This window comes from Falco punctatus, assembly GCF_963210335.1.
Source record: "Falco punctatus genome assembly, chromosome: 20".
Classification (NCBI taxonomy): Eukaryota; Metazoa; Chordata; class Aves; order Falconiformes; family Falconidae; genus Falco; species Falco punctatus.
The window spans coordinates 4,885,201-4,911,796 of record NC_137600.1 but is presented as its reverse complement, the minus strand read 5'-3'; the positions used below and the strand labels follow the sequence as shown (position 1 = coordinate 4,911,796).

The 26,596-nt window shown below is 41.2% G+C and overlaps 1 protein-coding gene across 1 annotated transcript in view; it reads right to left on the bottom strand.

Annotated features, from left to right (window-relative positions):
• Window positions 1–26,596, bottom strand: part of KCNU1 (potassium calcium-activated channel subfamily U member 1) — a 251,810-nt gene that overhangs the window by 207,022 nt on the left and 18,192 nt on the right. The window contains exons 1-11 of the mRNA XM_080370366.1: window positions 10,861–26,596; window positions 8,944–9,120; window positions 8,549–8,610; window positions 6,503–6,593; window positions 5,615–5,726; window positions 4,909–4,984; window positions 4,382–4,457; window positions 3,878–4,048; window positions 3,346–3,437; window positions 2,565–2,675; window positions 940–1,045 (exon numbers count right to left, since the gene is read on the bottom strand). The exon at window positions 10,861–26,596 is cut by the window's right edge and continues 18,192 nt beyond it. Coding sequence (XP_080226492.1) covers window positions 940–1,045; window positions 2,565–2,675; window positions 3,346–3,437; window positions 3,878–4,048; window positions 4,382–4,457; window positions 4,909–4,984; window positions 5,615–5,726; window positions 6,503–6,593; window positions 8,549–8,610; window positions 8,944–9,120; window positions 10,861–11,055 — 1,269 coding nt within the window. The 5' untranslated portion in view covers window positions 11,056–26,596. The remainder of the gene's footprint in view (window positions 1–939; window positions 1,046–2,564; window positions 2,676–3,345; window positions 3,438–3,877; window positions 4,049–4,381; window positions 4,458–4,908; window positions 4,985–5,614; window positions 5,727–6,502; window positions 6,594–8,548; window positions 8,611–8,943; window positions 9,121–10,860) is intronic.

Sequence of the window (26,596 nt, the reverse complement as noted above, 5' to 3'; positions counted from 1 at the left end):
TGGGATTTGTACATGTGCTTGAATGTTTCAACAGTGACACAGCTCCAGTCAAACATACAGTATGTAATGCATGTTTTTATTTTCAAAGTGCTGGAACACATGAAAGTAGGTTACTAATGCTAACATCTTCCTAGAAGAGGTTACAAAATAGGAAGCTTTGCCATATTATACCCCAGTGAAGTCCAGCTGAAGCACTTCCAAGGGTCAGTATTTGGGCAGGTCAGAAGACCTCTGTCTCAGTCATGTAATCAATACTAGGGCCGTGTAATGAAGTCATTAACAACAACATTTCATTTAAGGTGCAGGTTTTATAGTCTGCTGGGAACTGCATGGAGACTAACCACTGTATTTCAAACAGGATACTAACAAATAGAAACTACCCTAAAGCTAAAGCCAGTGGTGTTTTTTTGTTTGTTGGTAGTGTTGGTGTTTTGGGTTGGTTGGTTGTTTTGTTTTGTTTTTTTCCTCTTTAACCCAGGTCCATTCCTTCTGCTTCTATTGGAATATTTTACTGAATCTCCAGTATTTCAAAACAGAAGGTCTCTTCTTTTCCATGAACAAGACTCAAATATGTTGCACACTCTAAAGACAAGCTAAGGGCTATTCCAATTATTTAAAATAGAACTTCCAGAAACGCTGCACTCTATGATATTTCTCTCACACAACCAGATGATCACAGTGGCTCTCCCCTTTATTTTCCCTGTTCCAGTACTTGAAAAATGTATAGCCTGAGAAGTCTGTTATGCCTGACTCTTGCATTCTCGGTTCCTGTGAGTGACTTGTTGGTATGCAAAAGGTACAACTAAAATAAGCGGAGCTGCCTGAAGTGTAAATCTCAAGATAAATTGAGTAAATGCCTTTCAAGCATCCTTTCATAAGGGACAAGATTTTCACAAAGTTGGCTTATCTACAAGAAAGGGCAAATGATGAAGTTCTTACCCTAACTCTCTTCAGATCTTCAGAGTTTAGCGCAGAGCCATGAAAGAAAGTGGTGTAGGCTGAATAGCATTTGAATACAGCTTCCAGCTCCAGACTAGGAAGAGACCTATTCAATACAAACAACAACAGGGGGTGGGGAGGGGGGGAAACCCATCAATCTCTCATAATTACATTCTCTGCAACTCTCCATTTCTCAGTGAAGCTATTTGCCATAACTACTTGCTGTTTAAAAATAAGCTACAGGGATTTTGGCAGCTCAATTAAAGTACTTAGTTTAGATTTTAATGAAAACAAGCTTTTATAAAACTTAACAGTCATGGAAATGTTTTCTGGATTTTTCTTGTCCTCTGCCATTGTCATTAATTTTTCATGAGTATCATTCCACAGCCATCCATGCAACTCTAATTTTACAGCTCACTGTTACTCCACAAGAGTCAGGAAATGACACTTCCTAGGGCTTGATTCTGCATTCTCTTTTCAAATGAAACTGCTGAACTTTAGCTTTCTCTCCAACTCAAGTGTTATTTTCCTATTCAATTTATGCGAACTGTATCTCAGCCAGGAACTTCTGTAACATTCTAGTCCACGTGAGCTGTACAATACATTATCAAGATATGCCCACATTGATCCCAGTAATGAGGCATGCCCTGTAGGAAGGTACCCAGTCTTGATTTAAAGACAGGAATCGGAAAATTCACCCATTCTCCGAGCAGTTTGTTTCAGTCATCATTAATCGCTTCTCACTTTTGAAAATGCATGCCTTGCTTCTTGAGTTTGCTCAACTTTGAGCTCTAGTTATTAGCTTTTCTTCTGTCTATCTGTTCCAGATTAAAGAAGATTTTTATAGTGGTTGTGAAGCTGATTAGGCACTTTAATTGAGCCAAACTCCCTATCCTCTTCCTGTTACGCTAAACAGACTGAAATCTACATCTCTTCCTCTACAGCACTTTTTCCTGTTTTTGAGCCATTCCTGTATCTCATTTTCATGCTCCTTCAATTCAACAGCTCTCTCAAAATGTCATGGTATTTCAAGAGAGATGCCTATAATATTCTGCTCACCTCTTGCCCCACCTCCACTGTATTCCAAGATAAAATCGTGTTTGTGCTCCCAGCAATCACCTCCCTGTGAAGCTTCTGCTTTCAGAAACATGTCTAATAGCTTCAGCTAGGCAGAAGAAGGGGATCTGACAGGACAGTTGAAATGCCTGATACTTCTGGCACAGAAAAGTGGCTTCACTTTCCTCCCTTTGTCATACGCCAGCATGACCAAGTGGAAGTTACAAATTTTCTCCCCAGGATAAAAAAAAAGGCATAAGAAATTGAGACGGCTGACAATTATTTGATTGCCAGACTTGGCAAGACTTAAAGTTGGGTATATCTGGCAAAGCTAGCTTACTATGCAATTTATAGGGAACCTTTTTTTTTATAAAAAAGAAAAAAATTATCACAACAGGAAAAATTTTATCATAAACATTCTAGCATGAAAGCTTCCTTGCTACAATTTGTTTTGTAACTCCCATTAATTAGTTACACAGCACTGCTATCCTTTACTTTCAGAGCTCTTGCATTTCCCTAACAGTTCAGGGAATCAAAGTGAAATATCTCAGAGAAATAAGGATACTTACTCTCCCAGAAAAAGGATTTCTGTGCACACATTTCCCTTGTCCTGAAGCAAAAAGTCTCGTAGGAATGTAGTGACACTCTCCAGAGTGATATTACCACAGACTACAATGTAGCTACAGGAAGAGATCAAGCAAGATTTGTCACTCTGAAAATAGTAGAATAGTTGTTGCAAAGCTGACACTGTATGAAACTACACACCTGCTTGTAGTATATTAATCCCAGTAATGCAGAAGACAGTTTGTGTCTTTAGTTTGATGGAAATTTCATTCATTGTGACTATGTACTTCAGGACATATTTTGGAAAGGAAGAGGAACTGTGAGTGTTAGAAGCAGTGAATGGTACACATTCCAAGAACAGTCGCAGAAGTACTTTGTAAGACTGGGCTGTACCTGAGCAATCCTGTTGAGTGGCCAAAAAACCCCCAAAAAACAGACCACATACCCCCCAACGACACCCACCCACCCCCCTCAACAAAACCAAACCACCTACACTGCAGAAAAACCACACCACCGCCACTGAAATAGGTCTCTCCAATCTTTAAGTCAGGCTATGATGTCAGCACGCTTCTCTTCCTTTGAAAATAAAGCCCATGTTGAATACTGATGTTGACAAGGTTTACTCAGCCAATCTTGAGGTAAGGATCAACCAAAAGTAAGTTTCAGGGTATCATTTAAGTTACTACAGGAAGTTTTATTTAGCTTCTTATTTCCTCTGAGCTGGTTCCCAGCCTAGTCACTGACCTGATTTTTATTTTCCAAAAACAAATAGTAAAAGATACTTACTTTTTCCCACTCACCACTTTATAGGAGGATTTGTAATTTTTAGGTCGTTTAACAATTTGCACAACTTCAGGGACAAAGTTTGCAAATAGTACCTAAGACAATGAGAAAAATAATCTTTTTTCAGAGCCAATTTTGTCTCTCCTAACCATGATAAACTAATTGGTGAGAGTTTAAATTATGTAGAACAACAATGAGAAAGTTACTTCAGATTCCTAAAATTACTGTCAGGAATGTACAACAGTATGATGTAGTGATAATGGATTTATGCTGTTGATACCTTGGATTAATTTTGTCCAGTCAAGTATTTTGGCTCCTGCCAATACCTGGAGTCACAGGAAGAAATACTAGAAGCCCTGTCACCTCTTAAAAGGGAAAATTACTCTATAGCTATGCCAGTAAATACTTAATGTCAAAGCTCTCTTTGCTCATCTCTACTGCAGCCCTGCTAAGATAAAATTTTTGGTGACACTGCTGTTCACTGTTTGTCCTCCCCCCAGCTGCCATTTTCAGAAAAGAAAATCAGGTTTCTTACCAAACCGCCAATAACGAAGAAAATAATGAAGGTTTGACCCAGAGTCGTTCGAACCACAACATCACCATAACCAACAGTGGACATAGTCATCATTACTAGGTACATGCATTTGAAATAGCCAAGAGACTGGGAATTTGCAGGCTGAACCCAAGGATCTCCATTGTTTTCCACCTGCCCAGGGGGTGAGAAAAGAGAAGTTTATATCTGTTTTGGTTTCAGTCCATCTCCAATTTATAATAATTTCATTAAAAAAACTAGCACGGTTTTAGTTATTGCAGAAGTGATTCATTACCCAGGGGTGTACAGGGGAGTACTGCATCAGTGGAACCACATCTGACACCACATGCAAATAAACTACACTGGCTTGAGTCACGCTTTGTCCTGGTACAATCTATTCTCTCCTAAAAGAATGCTGTAATTGTTAGGAAAAAACATATACCCAAAGCTCATGGAACAATACTAATTTAAGGTGACAAGGAAGGATGTGTAGCTGATTATACATACCAGGTGAATAAATCCTGCAGCTGTGAGCCAGGTGCTGATAAATACAGCAAAGAGCTTGGAGAGCTTAATTGAATAACTGGAGATAGAAAAAGAAAATTCCCAGGACATTTAAAATGTAACGTAATCTTTGTCAGAGTTAAAATTTCGTACATGACCCTACATCACTCACAAAACTCGTCTCCAGTGAGCATAGGATTACATACAAAGGATTTAGGATTAGAAAATCTTCCTACATACAGCCCTTTATCATAGGCAACATGTCAAATAATCCCATTTTTTACATTTATCGGTCTCTAAAACCTTTAAGATTTCTTGCATTTATGATTTTCACTCATCTCCCCACCACCAGAGTTTCACTGAGCTGATGGTTATAAAAATATCTGTAATTGCCAGTGCAACAGTATTGATAGTCATTTTTTTTCCATATGCAACGCTAGTTATTTTCCTTTATTACCCAAGCCAGCCAAAATACACACATCAGGGAGAATGTCAGGCTTCCAAGTGTACGTGGCGGGGCTTTAACTTACTTGTTCTTCGTGATCCTGAGGAACTGCAGCATTTGCGGAAGTTCTAACAACCTAAGTGCTCTCAAAAACCGCAAACCTGCAGAAAAATGAGAAAGTCAGACAAGAAGAAAAAAAAAAGTCTGTCTAGAAGTGCAGTGCTTCCACATATTCAATAAGTTTAAATATGCGTGCTTTGTTTTCCACAAATTTACAGCGGATCCTACAGTGGAAACCTGGCAAGAAAGGATTAACATTACTCAGTATTCAGAGTCTTTATGTCACTGGATTACCATCTATGTCCTTAATGGAGGCCTTGAATTATGAGAAAAATGAAGAACTGCAGTTACTTTGAGCTGTAACCTGAAGGCTTTAGTAACATACAGGCCCCCTAAACTACAGATCCCCGAGCATGCAAGAAAGCCTTTCACAAGAATCAGGGCACCATCTTTGCTTCCCTGCTGGTTCCTCCTCTAGTTGGTCAGGTACAGTGATTGCTGAGACACTAAAAGCCAGGCAAACAGATAAACGTAACGGAGACACATTTGGGAAAATTACAAGCGCCTCAAAATTTAAGGAGTTTTTGCCAACAAGGCATAATTTTGCTCCCAAAGAGTCATTTTCATACTGATGCTCAAAGCTTCCCCAAATCAAAATAAACTTCAAGGGAGCCTTGATGTAAGACACAGAACAACATGGAGGGAAGTCATGATCTCCAAGTCTTACTTACCAAGCCAATTCCTCTTTAAATAATAGGAGACAAAAACTGGAGGGATCGTGAAGAAATCCACAACAGAATTCAGCTCAAGCCAGAACCTCAGCTTGTCATCTGCTGCCACAAACTAAAGAGGAATAACATCCAAAAGCATCAGTGCTGTGTGATTGTGGGTCTCATCAGAGCAAGAGGCCAGCGCTCTGAGGAGACCCATTTTTGCAGTCTGCTTCCTTCTATGTTATTTTGGCTTCTCTGGACACCCCCTTAACATCCCTGTTTTGTTTCACAAAGGCTTGGGCTGGAGCCCCAAGAACACAAAATTAGGTTGGACATGAAGGTGTAATGATGCTCTCTTTCTTTCTCTCTTTCTCATCTGCCCCTTTCAACTTTTTTCTAGGGTGTCTTTCTCTGTGGTACCACAGTATCAGTAACAACGAACAATAAAATCAAAGGGCAGGTACAACCCCATTCTCATTACACCAATCTACAGCAGGGAATATCCTGTTTTCTAATGAAAACTTGAGACAAAAATTCTAATGTCAAAAGCTACAAACAAAATGTATTTCACACCAGGGCAACTAATGTCCTTTTAACAACAGATGGCACACAGCTATACAGTTTGTTCAAGAGAAGCTGAAGAGACCTGACTAATTTATTCAGTGGTTTAAAAACATGGAGAAAGACAGACAAGTCTAACAAGTGAGCTGGGAAATTGTGCAGAAATGCCAGAAATAACCAGATTCCAAAGGGAGAAAATGACATAATTACAAGAAAAGGTGAAAATAACCGAATGGCTCCAAGTTAAGCAATCAAACACTATACGACAGAGCACCTGCTATCCACACAGGTAAACTGCTCCCAGATATAGTTCACTTTTAACTCGCTTCCCCATAGTGTCCTTACCCGTAATCCAAAATAAAGGAGGAAGAAAGCATTGAAGCCTGTATCTACGTAAAGCATGCTGTCTGGAACGGAGATCTTGAATTCCTCTGTTCTAATTGGGAAATAGACATCACAGCCAGTGGAGGGAAAGGCAAAAAATGAAAACAAAACCCAAATGAAGTGGCTATAGTGGCATTTGGTTTGGGTTTTTACTATGAAATAATCACTAAACAAAAATTTACATGTCTTCACAATTTTGTGTGATTTAAATGTCTACTTCCTCAGTGAGTTAGGCAGTATAAATGACTGTTAATAGCAGGTTTTCATTAGCAAGCATGTTCAAACATGACATTATTTATCTATCATGCAAATATACGGGAAAGATTGGATTCCATTAAATTTGTAAAGTGTTTATGCATATCCTTCTGTTGACTTCTTCAGGAAAACAGTTTCACCCTTCTCCTGTGGACCAGCATACTCTCCTATAGTCATCTTAGTCAGCAGAAGAGAACACTCCTGTAGCTGCTTCCCACTGAATCTCTTCTGAATTGGCCTTCTAACTGCTGAGGGAGTAGTTGAAGCACTGAGCAGTTTCCACCAAAGTCTGCCAGGTTAGCTTACAACACCAGTTTAAATTTTCTAGGCCAGCCACACTGACCTTGTATGAAATAGGCTTACAGAGTGCTCCAAGAGCTGTAACAGCTCAGACTGATGCAAATGGTAAGATCTGGCAGTAGAAAGCTGTGGGAATAAGCTTTTCCTGCTGGCACCGCTTGGTCCGACAACAGCTATTTGACAGTGCCTGAAGAAATTACAGGCCACATTCTCACACTCACTTGCTGACACATTGCCTATACCAGGCTGACAGCAAGGTAGAAACATCGGCTGTGAGCCACGTGAGGCACCTCTTCCTCCACCCATGGAGGGAATATTTTGAGAGCAGAAACACAACAAAGTAAACTAGTCCTATAGGTCAGCCCAGGTGAACATCTACTCTCACCTACAGGTGTAATGCTATTCATGGAATGAACTCAAGTGTAAATAGGATTAACTGCCTGTTTATTCCTTTAAAAAACCAACTCTTTCCCCTTCTGAAGCTATTGCTAGATGTCTGTCAGATTTATAATGCCTTGGGATTAAACACAATACTGGATTGCTCTTGATGTATAATTCTGCTTCTCAGGTTTACCTCTGCTGATTGAATTCAGTTCAGAGTGCTCCACAGCTTTTATATTTTATTTATTTTGTTTTATGATTCCATTTTATTTCTCCAGTGTTGTGCACCAGTCCAAGCAAAGAACTGAGAATAATGCTCTGACATATTAAATCAATCAAAAGGGTTTACATATTAATATCTTTTTACCCTGAGCACATTCTACAAAATGTATGTATTAGATGAAGACTGGTAGAGGCTACAGTGCACCTTCCCACGCAGTCTTGTTATTTTATTCCCATCAAACTGTCTGCTGAAGGCTGGATTTTATAGAAGAGCTCCATTCCCATTCAGGTACCAGGAATAAACGGCCAGACTTTCAAAAGAGCTTTGCGCAGTGGATGGTGAGTTCTATTAGAAGTCTGGCATTCTCTAAACACTGTGATAGCAACAGCTGGGCTTTGAATACTTTTGAAAATGTCTGTACCAAAATAGGTGCCAGAGCCTTCTCAAAAGCTGTAGGGTTTGGACATCTGTCCCTCAGTTCTTCTGAAAATTCAGACTTGAAGCTATACACACAAAAAAACCTACATACAGTGAAATCTCAACAGCTGTATCAGAAAGATGCAAACCACAGTTTTTCCTTTCTGGAAATTCTATGCACTACTCAGACTCCTGTTATCATGCAGCTATGCCCAAGGTATGCTCTTCTGGGATCTGTAATCCCTGTAAAGTACTGGCATCTTAAAGGAAGAGGGGAATATGTACCTAACAACCCACGGAGCTCAAAAGGGCCTGTCACATATCAGTGTCCATAGGCTGTATCTGTGGCCACAAAACAGCTCTTAGAAAACACATCAGCTTGGCAGTTTGTTTAAACAAGCTCTTTGGATAAACATCAGTAATCTACTTACTCAGCAAGGTTGACAAAATAAATTATGAGAGCGCCAATATTCAGAAAGAACACCAGGATGACCTGAAAACACAGGCAAAGAGGATAGTATAAGCCATGAGGGCTGAAGTGATTCAATTACCCAGAACACAGAGATTGTGTAGCCAGTCTGCCTAAAGCCAGACCTAGGGAGACATCAGATGGTGAGTTTCAGTCATTTTATATAACTTCTCCTGCTTAGGAACTTTCCAAATCATCTTCCCAGGCCAAACACATTTGTATTAGGAAAAAGCGTGACCTAGATCATATGAACTGCAAAATTTGACATATATTTGTGTTTTCACTTGATGTCCTCAAAAAACCAGATATGCTTCGCTACCTGCACTAGAAGAAAACTGGGCTAACTCATCTACTTACCAGTACACACCCCACAGATGTTTGAGCCGACAGCATCATTTCTACCTGCATAAAGAAGACTCTTATCCAGTAGACGGAACTTTGTTTCCTTTTGTGTGGCCACCAGACATCTTTGTCCTGACAGAGAAGAAGCAGATTGTTAGCCTTGGCTTTTCCAGACACTGTTTCCCAAGATGGCTAAAGCAAACACATCCAGACACCATCAAATCTGAATGGGGACTGAAAGTAAGAGAGGGATGGAATGTATTTTCCTTCAGCTAAACTACTAAAAGCTTCAGAAAGCCTTATCTTCCTGGAATTCACTGAGGGCATGCTGTGCAGACATACACTGTGATATACAGATGCAGTCTCATTTCTTCTCTACTGGTTGCACCAATGAATGTTGATTCTCATCACCTTAAATTGATTGCCTCATAACCTGAGTCTGAAAGGAAGTGTGCTCTGTTGCTAATAACTCCTCTCCACTAGTCTACCCACCCTTTCTCATCTTACGCCAGGTGTGGATTACTTTTCTTACTTTTGAGTACATAAAACATTTCCCTAGTATATACCCTAGACTATCTCAGTTCCAATGTTCTGTTTTAACATGGCCTTTTACCTCTTTTAATGTATGCCAGTAACAGCCCCAGGTAAGGGATTTACTGTATTGTTTCAGCTAATTCTGATTAGCTTTTACTATTAGGTAGGGTTCTGTCACTCTTGCAGATACGTCTATTAATAGCTGTAACAAATAACTAACACCAATTATACAATGACAGAAGACCCGTAAACATCTACTAGGGGGGAAGAAAAAAAAAGAAAAAAAAAAGGAAAGAAGAAAAAAAAAAAAGACTAATGCTCCTTGTAATGCGAGATACTGTGCTGGCCTCTCTTCTTTTACACCCAGTTTCCCAGGCACCAGAATCTGTAAAGAGCTAACACTAAAGAACTGAACCCCACCTCTGCTCAGCAGCCAAAAGAATACCAGAGAATCAGAGTAATTTAACATTTTGGCAAGCAGAGTTGCGTACAGTTTGCCAGCAGCACAGCTGCTCCATTTATTTTCTGCCCACACAATCCAGGTGAGCTGATGAGAACATCAAGCCCTCCCCTGGAAGTGATGGAGTGAAACAGCCCACAACAATTGTTGGAGGCAACATGATGTGACACAAGGAAAGAGCTCTTCAGTCCTGCAAATTACACATAAGTGACCCAGGTATGTCACATGAACCATCCTAGTGATAACCTTGGGAGCTACTAACACCTTCTCACAAATTCCACAATGCACACAGGAGGACTGGGATCAAAAGATCATAATCTTTTGGTGGTAGATTGTTTTCAGCACGCTTAATCTCATTCTTGTCCTGTCTGTTCGGACCATGTGAAAAAGGCTATTCTAAAATACTGAAAAACAACTTATGACCAATTTTCTAACAGCTGCAGTATACACAGTGGGTAATTATGGTCTTGAAAGACGTCTTGACCACATACATGTGTGCCTCGTTTCTGTTACAAACTCTGCCTTTGTGTTTAAAGTAACCACCTGTATGAGATAGAGTGTGTTTGCACATCAGTAGCTTGTGTGAGCTAGAATCAGAGGTTGTGAGCAAATGTGGATTGAAAAGGCAAGCATTACAGTGCTTTTGTGTGCACCTGTGTTTATCTACATACATACAGAAACATCAGCACCTGCCTATGTTTGTGCAGCTAGTAATATCTACATTGGTAAAAACTATTGCATGCCCTCCTCTTAAAAGCAAAAAGACAGTAACATCCAAAAGGACTAGTCTGTTAAAGTAATCAGCTCAAAGATAAAAGTAAACCAAACCAAACTTTTCCTGAACATGCCAAATTTAGTGCACTATTAACAGATGATACTTTCTAAGCTAGTACTCTTCCCATACCAAATGCAATTCTTGCATTTTCACATCAACATGCAAAATATGAGCCATTTAAAAAAGGCTTTGCCCTTACCTTTTTCATCCAAATCTTCTCTGTGCTGAATCTATAAGCATACCTAGCCAACCTGAAAGCCAGTATGGTAAACAGGCCTCCCAAGAAAACAAAGAAAGATGGTATAATATAAGCCAACTGAAAGAACAGTGCACAGGTGAGGTTACATTTCCCTGCCATATTAGGAATCACTGTTCTGCCTTCTTCCTCCCCAGCTTCCTTAGTTGCTTGGTCCTAACCTAGAACACTCACTGCTCTTGTGACATCACAGTGACCTCAGTACAGGGGCACTGGTCAGACTGACAGGTTGAGAGGGACTCCCTCTGCAACAGAAGGATTTGAATGGGAGTTCTAATTTAGAACTGTATCTTTTTTGTGACATCAGCAAGGTACTTTCTCCCTGGAATATCTCAGTTTATAAAGCTGGCTCTCACTGTATAAACATAAGTTGCTTAATACGGACCTGCAAAGTCTCACAGACAGCACTCAAGATTCACCCATTCAGACCCCATTTCACGCTTCCTTTCGAGAGCTGCAACACACACATACTGCAGCACTCCCTTGGGAATCTCCACTCAGCTTTTGGATTGAATCCTTCTGCTGCTCAAAACCAAACATAAGCAAGATGCCCTGGCACTGACATGATGATAAAAATTGCAATAGCAACATAAGAGAACAAGCAAAATAAGACTGGTCAGATGAGTCATACCAAAGATGCACTTAGCCTGGTGGTTTGTCTCTGTAATTGCCCAGTTGTCAGTGGTGAAGTACAGCGTGACCTTTCCCCTGCTGTCTTCATTTCACTGGATTACCCTCTCTCTTTTCCTAGTTTAATAAACTTTGTAATAAGAAGAGTTTTAACAAGCTAAGTCAGAGTTTCTAATGAAATGAAAATAATCAAGCCGGGCTAAACATGCTGTCATGCCCACAGGTGGCAGCATTTCCTTGGAGTTAGGCTGCCTCTGCATACCAATACCACTATGGAAAACTAATTTGCTTCCCAGCATCACTGCAGCCTTGGACAAAGAGAAAAACAAAGCAGAACAGCACAACAAACAATCTCCCAGAAACTGCTCAGTAAAAGCAACAGTTCATCTTGTACCATGCAGGCCTAGCTGCCCCGTCCACAGCTGGTGGGGTAGCAAGGCGATCTGATGCTACCAGTTCACACAGTATCTTTCCCTCTTTCCTCTAAAACAGAATGTCATCAAAAGCTTTAGGTCTAGTCAAGAGTTTCGAAGTCTTTTATGAGTACTGCAGATGAATAATGCAATCAGACTCTTCTTCATGCAATCAGGACAGCTGAGTATGGAAGTAGTGATTTTGCCTGAATTGGGAAAAACACATGCTCAGAAAAAAAAAAAAAAAAGAAAAAAAAAAGGAAAAAAGAAAAAACAGAAGAAGAATGGTGAAATAAGAACTGGAGAAAGCAAAGAAAATGTTATTGTAGCTTTTAAATACAGCAATATTTAATGTCTGCCCTCCCCTTTCCTCCCTTGCTGAGCATCAGAGGGGACTATGAGTGACTGGAACCAGCTGGGTGTTTTGAATGGTGAGGCTGGTCCCGGGGACAGCCTGTCAGTCAACAAAAGTCATTACTTGTGTTTTCATGGAAGCTAATATGAAAAAATTGCAATCAGCTCTTCTAAGGCTCCAGGACTCCTGAGCCAAGAACAGAAAAAAAATTAAATAAGCTCCCCAAGGGAGAAGGGGTGGGAGAAGGGGTGGGAGAAGGGGTGGCGAAAAGAAGGTTCACTCTGCCTCTGAGCTAAGGACAGCAGTAGCATCTCCCTCACTCTGCAGATACCCCCACTTTAGTAATGAAGCGTATCTGCAGGACTGTAGCATGGAGACAGGAATTCATCCAGATGACAAAGGGATGTGATACCAGTCAGTGCAACTTCCGCTCCACATCTAGTGCTTCCTTAACACGTTCCTTCCACCTGGTCCCTGCTCGGTGTCCAACCTTCCTGTGGTGCAAACTCTTCCCTGAATTTCTCCCCTCCACTGCCGTAGGGAGGTCTGGGCTGAAGATGGCAGCCTTTGCCCATGCGTTGCTGCTGAGCCAGGGTTCGAAGCGATTTGCTCACACTGTAACTCCCAAGTGATTTCCCAGTCCAGCTGTCTCCAGAACAGAAACAGGTCATTCACAAATCACAGCCACTCAGCAGGAGTGCAGAGCTGCAAAAAGAAAGTGATTTATTAGCGTGCAGTAGCACACTGCCCTGTCTGCAGTGACAGATACATAGACCAGGAAAGAGAGCATGCAACGGTGAGCAGACTTCTTTTTAATTTGACTAAACTGTAGTTTAGGCTGCACTGATCCACACATTTGGAATTAAACACAGCGTGGAAATCCACCAAAAGGCATCACGTACTGTTAGTTACTGGCACAAAAATAGCGCTACTGATACCTAGAGTGCTTTATGAACATGAGGACATTGAGATCTGTCTCCTGACAGGAAATAGCTCTGTCCTATCAGTACTTACAGGTAGGAAAACTCAATGAGAAAAATTAAGGCCCCAAAGGAATTCATCAGGATACCAAGAAACCAACTTCATAATTTTCTGGCATAGAAGTCTGTGTTTTAAGCTGCTTCCCTTCTGCAGCCACACCACTGCAACATGGCAGCATGATGCTCAGCTGCTGTTTCAAAGAGAAACATTCAGCGCCCACTGTGACACATCATTTAGCTTAGCCTCTAATCAGTAGAATAAAATAATGCTTTTCATCAGAGAGCATTACGGATCTCCTAAATTAGGCTCATGTTCTGGATTTTTCTAATTTGTTATTTGATGGTAAATTCTTCCAATGGCTAATTATCTTACCCTGGAAACGTACATACTTTTTTACAATTCTTGTGCTAGCTCCAGCTTTGAATAAGCTTTGAATCCTGACCTTCCAGCCAAATTTCACTGTCTATTTTTCTGCTGGCTAGCAGAGCCATCTATTATAAGAAGTCATCTTCCCTGTATTTGTGCTTGCACATTGTGATGGAGTCTCCTCTTTATTTCCTCTTTGATAGCCTAAATGGATCAAGCTCCTTACATCTTTCACTAGAAAGATGTTTCCCAGACTCTGAATCATTTATACAGCTCTTTTATGAACCCTTCCAATTTTTCAGCATCCTCTTTGATCTGCAGACACCAGACCCCGAATCACAGTGAAGATCTGGTTAATGGGGGTGGATGGAGTGGAGAGCTTATTACATTAGATCTGTGAAAGGAAAGATTTGATTTTAAAGTGCACCAGTTTGACTGAGAGGAAAGAAGGATAACAGAGGCATCGAATTGGAGAGACATTTCCTGAAAGGATTAAACTTCTGTCTGGGTAATGAGAACATCCACAGTCACATTAGACTGGATTAAAAAGAAAGATAAATTCTGCTGCTTCAGAGCATAAACCAATAGCTGGTGGGGACTACAAATAAATGTCTCCTTCAGGTAGATTCTTCTGTCATTGTTCACTATGGAGAGAGCTTACATCTCCAACTGAAGCAGCTGGCTACCAGCAGACCCAGGACGCAGGGATAAATGGCTCTAGAGGAAATCACCCATCTTTCTATTATGGGGAGACATGCACACACAGATTGAAGAGACAAAGGGTTTGCACTACAGATGAAATCCTTATGTCATCTCTCTCTGATTCCAAGGTAAGTAGGCTAAGAAATTAAACCGAGAAACACATATTACAGCCTGCATTCTCCCAGCCTCCTTTCCCACTGCAATCTCTATTTGGGATGGAAGTGAATGCATGTGCATGGATGCAACAGTCCTCTTGTCCCTGCTTGGTAAACAGTTCCTACTTTTACTGTATGAACGTTCCAGGTGCAAAATAAAACAGATTAGTCTGGAATTTGGAAGCAAATGAGCCAGGCTGCTTGCTCCAGGCTTCCAATTTAATAAACATGCATCTATATCTAATGGACAGTCTGTCACTTCCCTTTAATAGAAATCACCTGCTCCTCTAATAATCATTAAACAAATTGACAGCACAATAGCCAAGGCCTCTCATCTTAACGCCACCTGCAGCAAGAGCAAAATAATCTACTAATATCTTTTCAGAAAGGCCATTATTCTGCCTAATATGAATGCATGTACACACATTCCACGTGACATAGAATGAAAACAGTCCATGAAGAGAATAAATAGCATAAGTGCATAAGAAGTCTATTTACGTAATGCATGTATTTTATCAGTAAGATCATTTTTCATTTTCTCATGATGAGGATAATAATCTCTCATGCCTTCTGCAGTGCTTTCCTCTACTAGAGCCATACCCTGAGTGGCTTTATGGGCACTGTCAGGCTGGATGGCCAGACATGCTGGCATCTACATCTGAAATGCAGCTGTTTTCCTAACTCAGAGCTTTCAGGCCAGAGTATGCTAACACTGCTGAGACCTAGAAAGTTTGTGAAGTCCCCTTTTGGAAGGGATTAGAATTGCTCTCCTAGACATCCTTGCCTAGTTGTGGCTGGACCGCAAGGGTATTAAGACTTCTGACACTTAACTGTAGAGCTCTCCTAAGGCCCAGGCAACTTTGCATACAAGCAAGAAAAAATACTTCAGGGTCAGATGGAACCCCTCCACAGATAATTCAGCATGCCTGAATACCCAAGGGGCTGTGTGCAGCCTTCCTCAGTCTTCAGAAGCAGTTAAGCATTCAAGGATTACCACAGTCCTGTGTGGACCCTGCCATCTGTCAGTCTCTAAAGAATGGTCTTTCTGAGCTCAGCCAGTACATGCAGTGTTTTTGAAGCAACCATGTGCATCTCATACCACAAAATTTTACATTAGTACATGTACGTCACTTCAGCCTTATCAATCTTTAGATAATAGGACCCCACCTTTATTTGTTGAAATCACATTCCATATCCACATAGCGGTTACAACCACATCTTAGGGTCATAATATGGGGAGAAAATTTGGAGCAGCGGGGGTGGGGGGGTGGCGGAATGAACTCCAGTATGACAAAATTCAGACCCACTGGTGACGGAGCAAGCATAGGGGGAACAAAAGCTTTCTCTTGAACTTGTTCGTCCCTTTGACCTCTGCATTTTGTCAGCATTCTCAGATGCCCATCTCAAGCATGTGTTTGACTCTTTGGCTTGGCTCTTGCTCTGCCTCCCCACACACCGATTCCAAATACAGCCCATCAGTCTCAAAGTTCTGCTTACTATTGGCCTTCAAAAGCTTTCTTACCCACAGCATCCAATACTGAGGGATACTAGAGGTTAATGAAGAATTCTAACAACCTTATGTAACTAGTTTGACTGTTTAAACCATGCCAGTTTGGAAGTCATGTTGCATGTTATGGGGCCTCTCATGTCTGATGAGAGTACAAAAATACCCACATATGCTGGGAGAAAAGGCCGTGTGCCAAAGTGACAGTGACAGTTTGGCACCAGAGCACTTCACAGGCCATGCTCCTCCCCAGAGGACACCTCTCAAAGTCTGGGACAAGCTGTTCTACAAAGGCAGGTGCACAGAAAAACCTTGCACATATGCTAGTAGCCAGAATATCCTAAGGAATCCCAAAATGTCCTTCAAGACACCTTGGTATCTAGCCACGTGGTTCTCAGTGTGGGAGGCACCTCAGAAGATATCAGTCTTTTCAAAGCAGCCCATTCCCAGTTCTACTCCCCAGGCTGCTAACATGTGGCATGCAGCACAACCAAGAGCTCATCTGTGTATTAAACAGGGCACATTCACTAGCTCTACCTTATGTGCAGAAGCTGTTCTGTGATTCCTGTTCAGAGATGAATCTACTACGGTGCTGTAACTATTTTCTGGCAGCCGTGCACAAAAGCTTTGCGGTGAATCACTCTCAGCTTAAAGCAGAATCAACTGTCCTTCACAACTCTCCCTCTGTGGGGAAGTACCCACACACGCAAATATTAAAGAGAAATCAAGGACACAGCAGGACTGGATCTACTCCAGGGCGACTCCAAGATTTACAACAAACGTCATGGGGCTACCGACCATCTGATGCATAATCTGGGAGTTAGGATGGAGGATGCAAGTGAGGAGTCTAAAATGGGTTGTGCCAGGATAAAGTCGGCCCTTGCTGTTTGCCTGGTCCTTATCTCCACAGTACACAAGTGTACCAGTCATTTGCCGAGTTCTCTTCACAGCATGCCTGTGTGACAGGGAAATTGCACATCCCCATTTTTCAAACAGGGAGGTGAAACAAAAGGAGGAGTAGTACATGATTTTTTCTGTTCCGCCTCTAAGTCAAGCAGGAGGCCTGCAAGTGAGTGGAATTGAAACCGTATCTCCCAAGCTTCCTAGTTTCTCAACTATCCTCCCTTTACTAGCAGTGACAAACTGCTCTGCAATGAAACTTGCCTTGCCGAAATCTCAGCTAGGCTGATGGCATCTCAACATATCTCTTTTTACCAAAGACTTTTTTTTGCTTGTTTTAGGGGGTTCCTACTTCTATTATCTGTTTGAGGCCTGATGCTTGTACACTTCATTACTGTGGCATTTGTTGCAAGGCACCAAATATATACTAAGAGGCATATTACATTCCACACACCCACTGAAGCTAATTTCAATGGCGGCATAGCTGCAAATTAAACTCTCTGAGGTCTCCATGGAGTATTCTCTCCCCCTGCCTCTCCTCCTGACTGTCTAGCCTACATTTGGAGGCCAAGTGCTGCCAGCTTTATTTAAAATGTATACGTTCTAGAACATGCCCATGTTTACAGTACCAGGAAATAAAAGAAAACACGGATCTCAAGACTTCTTCAATTAAATACTAGTTTTGTTACTGCCAGGAGTAAACCCCACTGTTTATACTTACAAAAACTAAGACCCATGTTCCAGATCCTCAGGAAGCACAAAGAGGTGTAACTCAGGTAATTCTGAGAGTCACAGCCATGGAGACAAACTGACCCAGCAGCTGAGACTGCAGCTGTGTAACTTCATCCACAGATTTATTTTTTTTTCCATCTAGAATGCTAAAGAGCAGGTGCTTAACATCATGCTTACTGTTTGAGTCAGTCCTTATTTTAAATATCTCTTCTCTGCTCCTGAGATACTGGTGCAAATATTCAAAGGGGTCTAATACAGCAAGATGCTCACAATAACACACCAGAGGGAGCTGGGCTCTTGGCTCACTCAGGTGTATTTCCAAGGGTGAACCATAATGTGATGGGGAGTTTCAGTGGCTGCTTAGAGGACCGCGAACACACGTAATGGTTTTTCTTGCTACACGTGCTGATGTTATGATCAAAGTAGTCTGCACTGGATATAGGTTAGTCTAACTAAAGTACATTAGACAGACAAAGATTAACATGACTAAATGATACATGTGTTCTAATTAGAGAATGTAATCACCTCAGGCTTGATCATTATGGCTCCCTTTATGTTTATCATTTCAGCTGCATTACAGTCCCTGGCAGTTCTTTCATCTAACTTTCATATTCAAGGGCATCAGGTTTTTAATCATTAAATGCTTTAAACACTTTTTTAGGAATCTTTGAAGAATAATTATTTTACCAGTATAAACTCTGTATCACTGAAGGTTGTTTTAAAAGCCTCTCATCTCCAGCTGCTGCACTGATGTCAACAGATCTCTTTGGAAATCAGACTGTGGGGAAGTAGCTCAGAAAATAAAGAAAAAAAATGTTTTGTCATTCTCCCTCTGCTTTTTCATCCATTTTGTTCTGCTGGAAGATTTCCAACTCAACTATAGGATCTGTTTCAGCACTGTCAGAGCTAAGGGGATTTGCATTTGAGACTGAGCCCTCAGGGGCATGTTGCCCCTGACTTGGGCTGCATGACAACTGGAACTCATTCCTTCTGATTTAGCTTAATGTTTCTTCTCACACCTTTCTGCATACATCCAAGTTTTCCCCTCCATGTAGACCAACCACACATAAGAAAAAAAAATAATTAAAAATTGCCACATTATTCACCTTCCAAAGGTCCTCTTTTGCAGTATTAGTGATACACAGGGAGACACTCAGGAGGAGTTGCCGTAACTTTTTGCACATTCACTGATACATGCATTTATTATGTGGTTAGCTTCGTATGATTCTGCAGAAAGCATAAATCTGGCTCAGAATATAAAAATAGCCTACGATCAATCTTTCTGTAGCAGGAAATGTAGATTCATTGGTGGAAGCAGAGGGAGCACTGGCAAAACTTTATAGCTGCTTCCATAAAACTGTCAGCAGTGAGAATGGGCTGGTTTTTAAGCTCAGGCAACAAAGACCATATCGGCACCAAGTCTTACAGCAGGAATACTGATGAGATCCCACAGCCTGAGGTTTGTGGGTAGGACAAGGAAACACAGATGTAGACCTCCAAGCTCTGTACCAGTGTGATTCCATCAAGTTGTTAAAAGTGACTTCAACCCTTCTGAATCCATCTACAAAGGATAACATTTCCTTTTCTTTACAATGCTTTCAAAACACTTTGAGAGTCCTTAGTACGGCTGCCTACTGGATACATGTTCTGGACATCCTTATTTAGAATGGTAGAAAATAATGGCCTGATGTTGCACATGATTGTTTTGGTGGTGTGCCCCTAAAACTGAAATCTCAAGACTGTATGTTAGTTCAAGGATCACTAGTTTAGAGTTTTTTTCAGTAACATGGCCCTTCAGAATCAGCAAAGCTGGAAAGGAAGCTTAACTAACACATTCTTCTTAATAAGGAAAACTCTGGATCACAGCTTATATTGATATAAAACCAGTTAACCTAACAGAGAAGAATGGTGGGTCACGGTTCTTTGTGCATCTGCTTCTGTTGGGCTTCTCACCAAGAATTTTAAGGATTAAAACAGAACTCCGGTAAGTTCTATTGCTTATTAAATTTCATCCCAAACCTTCTGAAAGGATCATTGTCAGTCCTACCAAGAAACTGGCTATTTTCATTAAAAGAGTTCCAGAAATCATATCTATTCTGTTTTCAGCCAGGATTGAAAGCCAAAACATCAAATGAGCTTCTGTGTGCCAGCTGCTTTTGTGATGCACGCCCTCTGTGCATGACAAGAAAATATGCCATAGAAAGCACAACAAACATTCCTTGAATGCTTTGCATACACTCAATCTGAACGATACCCTGATATCAAACTTGTGATCTATCCCTTAAGACAGAAACCTATATGCATTTTACATATGCAGCGTATACAATATATCTAACATATATAATGTGCACCAACCAATGGAGCCCAGCAAAGACCAAGAAAAAGAGATTTCTAAAGAAGAAAAAAAACACCATCTGAAGTTGTTGCAGCCCACAAGGACTCACCAAAGCAATTCCAGCATCCTTTCCACAACAGCTTCACTTTACCACACAGCACATCACTGGCAGAAGCCCACGAGTAGCCAGCAAATCTCTTTTACAGGCTCTTATTAGTTACAGCTCAGCTAACACCTGCCCCTCATACCCCAACCTAGTTTCACAGCATTGATTTAGGTAGCAAGTGGGAATGCTTGCTATTGTTCTCCATTTGCCTTCCTTTAAACGACCCTAATTACTAGTTAATCTTCTGTTCCTTTTTTTTTTTTTTTTTTTTTTTTTGGGCGGGGGGGGGGGGGCGGGGCGGGCAGGGGAAGGAAAGGGGAAGTCTCTTGCTGCTTGAATAATACAGAGATAGGGGCTGAGACCTGTACGAACCCTACTCTACCAGGGAACCTTGTTTTGACATCCCTTGTCTTACAGATTGCTAAACACAGTTATAGCCCATGAAGCTGGCTATTTGCAAGATTAGAAAGTAGAAGTTCCCATTCTGAGGCAAATCAACTTCTCATGAGTAAAAACTGAATCAAATTGTCCAGACTATATTTTGTAATTAGAGGCTCAAAATAACTTTAGAACACTATTATCATACGCATTTCCCCTCTTCTGATCACTCAGAGTTCGTGTGATAACTGCACAGCACAACGAAAAAGTACATGGGCATTCCCAGGCTCCAACTGCCGTCTCTTAACTGACAGCAAAGTGGCAATGAATGTGCAATAATTCAATATAAACATTATGGAAAAAAATATAAACATTACTGACCCAAACTGCATTTTTGATGCAGTTCACAGAAGATGGGATCCAAAGCCCTTTGAAATTCATATGAAAACCTTTCAGAATCTGTTTGAACATCATCAGGTTGCACTGCTGTGGTTTCTTTGTAATGTGGCATGTATACTTTTTGTGCATGAATACCAATAATTCAGAATAAAAGCAGCAACATGTCTTTTGAGACTGTGCCCCAGACACAGAAATCAGTCAGTAAAAGGCAGAAGGCTCTTTCTCCTAACTGGAAGCTTTTACCAAGACAAGCAATCACTTTGAAGGACATGAATTGTTTATATCTGGAAACATAAAAACTTCATACTGCACTGCTTAACATTCTTTGTAACCCGTTGTGCCTATGTATGCTCCTTTCCCAGTCTGGATGAGCAGCTACCATGTATCTGGGGAAGTTACTGTCACTACCATTCCCATCTCTTCTCTCTTACTAAGGGTCACCCTGTCTCCAGATGTATTAACAGATCATTTGATTTCCTGATCTGTTTCTGTTTCAATTGAGACAGGTCAGACAGATCTACTACTAAACAAACTGGCTCTTTTGTCCAAGAAGGACTACGGAGTGTTGCTGTGAGGAATAGGTAGCACTCCACAAAAGGCAGTGGTATCCTTCACTGGTACAGCACTCTGCAGCCTTAGGCAACCTCTGCATTACACTAGCAGGAGCAAAAGAGACTCTGTCCCACCTTGCCTCCAGGAAGAAAGTGCCTGTTTTATTATTACCAGGGATCAGCTGATATTCAATGGGATTTACCTTGCAAAAGTTGGCATTTTATGCCTCCAGGACTGTAGCATCATTCAAAGGGGCCAACAGCTTTGGAGCTGTGAGAAATGGGAATGCATTGAGGCGCCTAATGGCTGGAAAGCCCCAGAATTGATACATCATCTGCAAGGCTGTTCAGAAGTAATCCTGCCAACCAACCACTGTTGACAGGAAATGTAGATTCCAGGTAAGCAGATCAGCAACTCACTATAGTGGAAATTACATCACGTAGACATGGGCAAAAGCACAGTATTATGCCTCCAGCCAAGAATTTTCTCCATTGTTAGAAAATCAATTACTTCTTCCAGTTGGGACTGCAAATATTGCAGGTGACTAAGTATCCTGTGATCTTTTTCACTCATAAACTTCTCCCTCTATAGTAGGTGTACCACAGAGGTGGTAATAAAATTTGTATCTAGTGGTTCATGCACATTTCAATATTACTCTCCCGCAATTGAGCCTGGTGAATGGAAAACAAATTTAAATCAAGATAAAAGCCCAGGCAGATGCTATCCATATTGTTAACTGCTTGTCATAGGTAGAGATGTATTTTATATCCTTTGGGAATGGCACTTGTCATTTTTTCTCACTGCAAAGCCATAACATTTATTGTCTCTGAGCAGGAGCTGCAAGGTATTCCACTTGGATGATTCAGGTGTGAGAATGGAGTCTAGTTTATAGTTTACTTTCTTGTACTCCTCTCTCCATTTCACCCCAGTAGCCTGCAAATACTCTGCCCATACTTTTTCTGTCTTCACTGTTACAATTAAGGGTTCTGACTCAAAATCCACTGTCGTCAGCACAGATCTTTCCACTGGCTTCAGAAAGGTTTGGACCAACTGTTAACAATCTTGTTAGACCTCTTGTGAAATTTGCAATGATATCCTGAAAACTTTTTAAGGCAGCTATTGGAGGCAAAGGTAAAAATGTAATTTTCCTATTGAAACAGGTTAGCGACGGTCCTGCAAGAATCACAGGGACAAATACATATTTTTAGACTTCTGTGATATTTTTTTTTCATATTTTCACCAAAAATCTGGGTGAAAAAACCTTGGACATTGGGGTCAGAGATTGAAACATGCTAACAAAACCCCCATCCACTTCAAAACAAACCACAACAGAAAACATTTCTTAGGCATAGGGAGCTTTCTGGCTCAAGAGCTCTTTTCTATTCCCCTAAGAACCTCAAGCAACTCTGCCTTTATTGCTCTAAATACCTTTCCTTTATTGAGGCAGGTAAGCACTGTTCTGAATGTTGAGTTTATACAGAATATATGACTAAGGGACATCATCAGTCCCACTGTCCAAGCAAACCAAAGCACATGTAATGGACTTAGTTATATCAATACATGAAATCTCTCACCAGCCTAGGAAGGAATCAGTACCTCCAGGGCAAGAGAAAGAAGAAATAATTCACGTCAAAATAGCTGACCCCAGATAGCTGCTTTAATGCAAAATCCCAGCAAGAACCATGCTTTTACGTAGGTTTAAACAGTCAAGATAAACTGCAGGGTGAGGGGTACATAGGAATATAGTATTTTGACTGTACAGGCACTGTGCTTCATTGCTACTACTATTTATTTCAACCTGCTCAAAGACAGCTGGTACTCTGCTGAAAGAACGTTACTTTTACAGGGAATATACAGTCTGCCAAATCAACAATGGCTTGAATTGCTTTTTCTTAATAGGCCAGTGGTTCTAAGAGAGACAGTAGAAATAAACATGCCTTACTAGATGACTGTGTTGCAGTCTCAGCCCAGCTTCTTTAGCCCTGCTGCTGTTACATAAACAGTCATCACAACAATTAACAGTCCCATTTCTTATCAACCGAATCCTTTATATTAAAAATAAAACTGGTGAGCTGAAGCTACCACAAAAAGTCATCAGTTACCGCATCTCAGGTTGAAAACCTGAGAAAAAGATCATTCTCTAATCAATCTGATGTGATTTTCCACACCCATATCTCCCTAACCCAGACCTCTAAAGAGTCTGAGTTCTTCAAAGGGTGTTAAACTCACAGCCTTTTGGTTTTGAAATGAAAACAAGCAAGAGTAGGTATTTTCCTTGGTTCGTGTTCTCATTTTCGTTGATTTCGTTCGTGTTGATCATTTCTGTTTTCAGAACTTCAGGAATAAGAATTATTATGCACCAAAGGCCTTGTTAACATTAAGTAATTAATTTTGCTAATGAAAGAATTTCTACATGTGTTTAAAAATATAATTATTTGAATTATGAAAGAAGCCCCCATAATCCAAGGGGAATGGGTCAGCAACCTGCTACCCCCAAGTCTATAGGGCTGGACGGGATCCACCCAAGGGGACTGAGGGAGCTGGCCAAAGTGCTCACTGAGCCACTTTCCATCATTTATTAGCAGTCCTGCTAACCAGGGAGGTCCTACTTGACTGGAGGTTAGCAAATTTGATGCCCATCTACAAGAAGGGCTGGAAGGAGGAGCCAGGGAACTATAGGCCTCTCAGTCTGACCTCAGTGCCAGGGCAGGTTATAGAGCAGATCATCTTGAGTGCCATCATGTGGCACTTGCAGGACAGCCAAGTGATGAGACCCAGTCAGCATGGCTTTATGGAAGGCAGAGCCTGCATGACTAACCTCATCTCCTTCTGTGACAAGGTGACCCACTTCGTAGATAAAGGAAAGGCTGTAGATGTTGTCTACCTAAACTTTACTGAAGCCTTTCACACAGTTTCCCACAGCATTCTCCTGGAGAAACTGGCTGCTCACAGGTTGGATGGCTGCACTCTTTGCTGGATAAAAAAACTGGCTGGATGGCCAGGCCTGATGGACCGTGGTGAATGGAGTTATATCCAGTTGGCAGCCAGTCACCAGTGGTATTCCCCAGGGCTCAGTATCAGGGCCAGTCCTGGTTAGTATCTCTATCAACAGCCTGGGCAAGGGGATTGAGCGCACCCTCAGTAAGCCTGCAGACACCACCAAGCTGGGCAGGCACGTTGATCTGCTGGAGGGTAAAAAAGCTCTGCAGAGGGATCTGGACGGGCTGGATCAGGTCTGAGGCCAATTGTATGAGGTTCAACAAGGCTCAGTTGGGTCCTGTGCGTGGGGCACAACAATCCCACACAACACTCAGGCTTCGTGTCAGAAACTGTGGCCAGCGGGACAAGGGAAGTGATCGCTGCCCTGTACTGGTAAGGCCGCACCTCAAACACTATGTTCAGTTTTGGGCCCCTCACTACAAGACAGACATGGAGGTGCTGGAGCGTGGCCAAAGGAGGGCAATGGATCTGGTGAAGTGCCTAGAGCCCAAGTCTTACGAGGAGCACCTAAGGGAACTGGGATTTCCCTGGAGAAAAGGAGGCTCAGGGGAGACAACCTCATATTCTACAACTACCTGAAAGGAGGCTGTAGCGAGGGAGTCAGTCTCCTTTCCTAAGTAACAAGTGATAGGACAAGAGAAAATGGCCACAAGCTGCACCAGGGGTGGTTTAGATTGGAAGTTACAAACAATTTCTTCACCAACAGGGTTGTTAAGCATTGGAACAGGCTGCCCAGGGAAGCAGTGGAATCCCCATCCCTGGAGGTATTTAAAAGGCATGTAGACGTGTTGCTTAGGGCCACAATTTAGCAGTGGGCTTGGCAGTACGAGGTTAGCGGTTGGACTTGATGACCTTGAAGGTCTTTTCCAACCTAAATGATTCTATGCTTCTATGATTATTATTATTTTTTTAATGTAGTTGCCTAGTTTCATAGGTAAATACCAGGCTATTGACATTTTGCAAGGCTTGCATTTATAAATAGAGTATTTCTAATGCACTAAACTTAATAGAATCCTTTTAGAAAACCTATTACACTCTGATGTAATGTAAAGTTTTATTACTTTTTAGTAATTACAGTGTTTGTTTTGCAGAATTAATTACCAGCTGGCTTCAATCTCAACAACTCATCATTCCAAGGTTCTCTCTCTCCTCTAGCTATGCCGTGAGCCTGGGTCATTGGCATAATTACAGGAAATTAAGAGGTAGAATTGTTTCTGTGTTCTTCTGTACACTTGACAATAAACATATTTCCTCATAAATATTCTACTTTGAATTAGACCTTGAACAAGAAAGGTAATGCAACACAACTGTTAAAAAAACACAACAAAATACTGGGTTTTTTTTCCTTTTTACACAGGCTTAAGTGCTTGAAAGGTTACAGGAATCTGTCCTGTATTTTGTATTAGGAAGAGTGAAAAACCTTGAAATATGACTTTGAGCATTTTTACTACTATTATTATTCTGTTACTACAGCATCTCACTGAGAATCCCATTGTAGTAGGTCTTACATGAGCACTTGTGAAAGAGCCTCATGTGCTTTGTCCTGTAGAAAGATATCAGCAAGATTACTCAGCTTTTTATGAGAGTCCTACAACTGTCCAACAGGAATGTTCCCCTGAATGGGAAATGCATCCCAATAGCATTCTTAAAAAGTGTGTATCCGAGCCCTTCAGTTACATTACTGCACTTAGGAGACAGCTCTGGTTTATGAATACTCTTCCAACAGCCAGGGAAATAGAGGAAAAACATATAATAACTCAGAACAAAGTATATTATTTCTACTCCTTTATTAACATGACTATACTTGCATAACTAGCAATCCATTAAGAACAATTTTTCTTGATAAACATTTGGATATGGGGAAAAAAATCACAATGTATCTGCTCAAAAAGAACTTGGCAGAAACCTGCATCAAGACAGACTAAACACTAATTCCGTAACAGTTTGCAACAACTCACCCTACCTTTCTCCTTTTTTTCACATGCACACACAAATATAAACACACAGACAAGAGTCTGATTCAGTTCTGTAAATTAAAAACCACACATGGACATACACAGAGCCCAGAAGTTTCATAACAGCTCAGAATCCACGAACTGGGTGCCAAGGCTTTCTAGACCTTATGTGACTGTTCA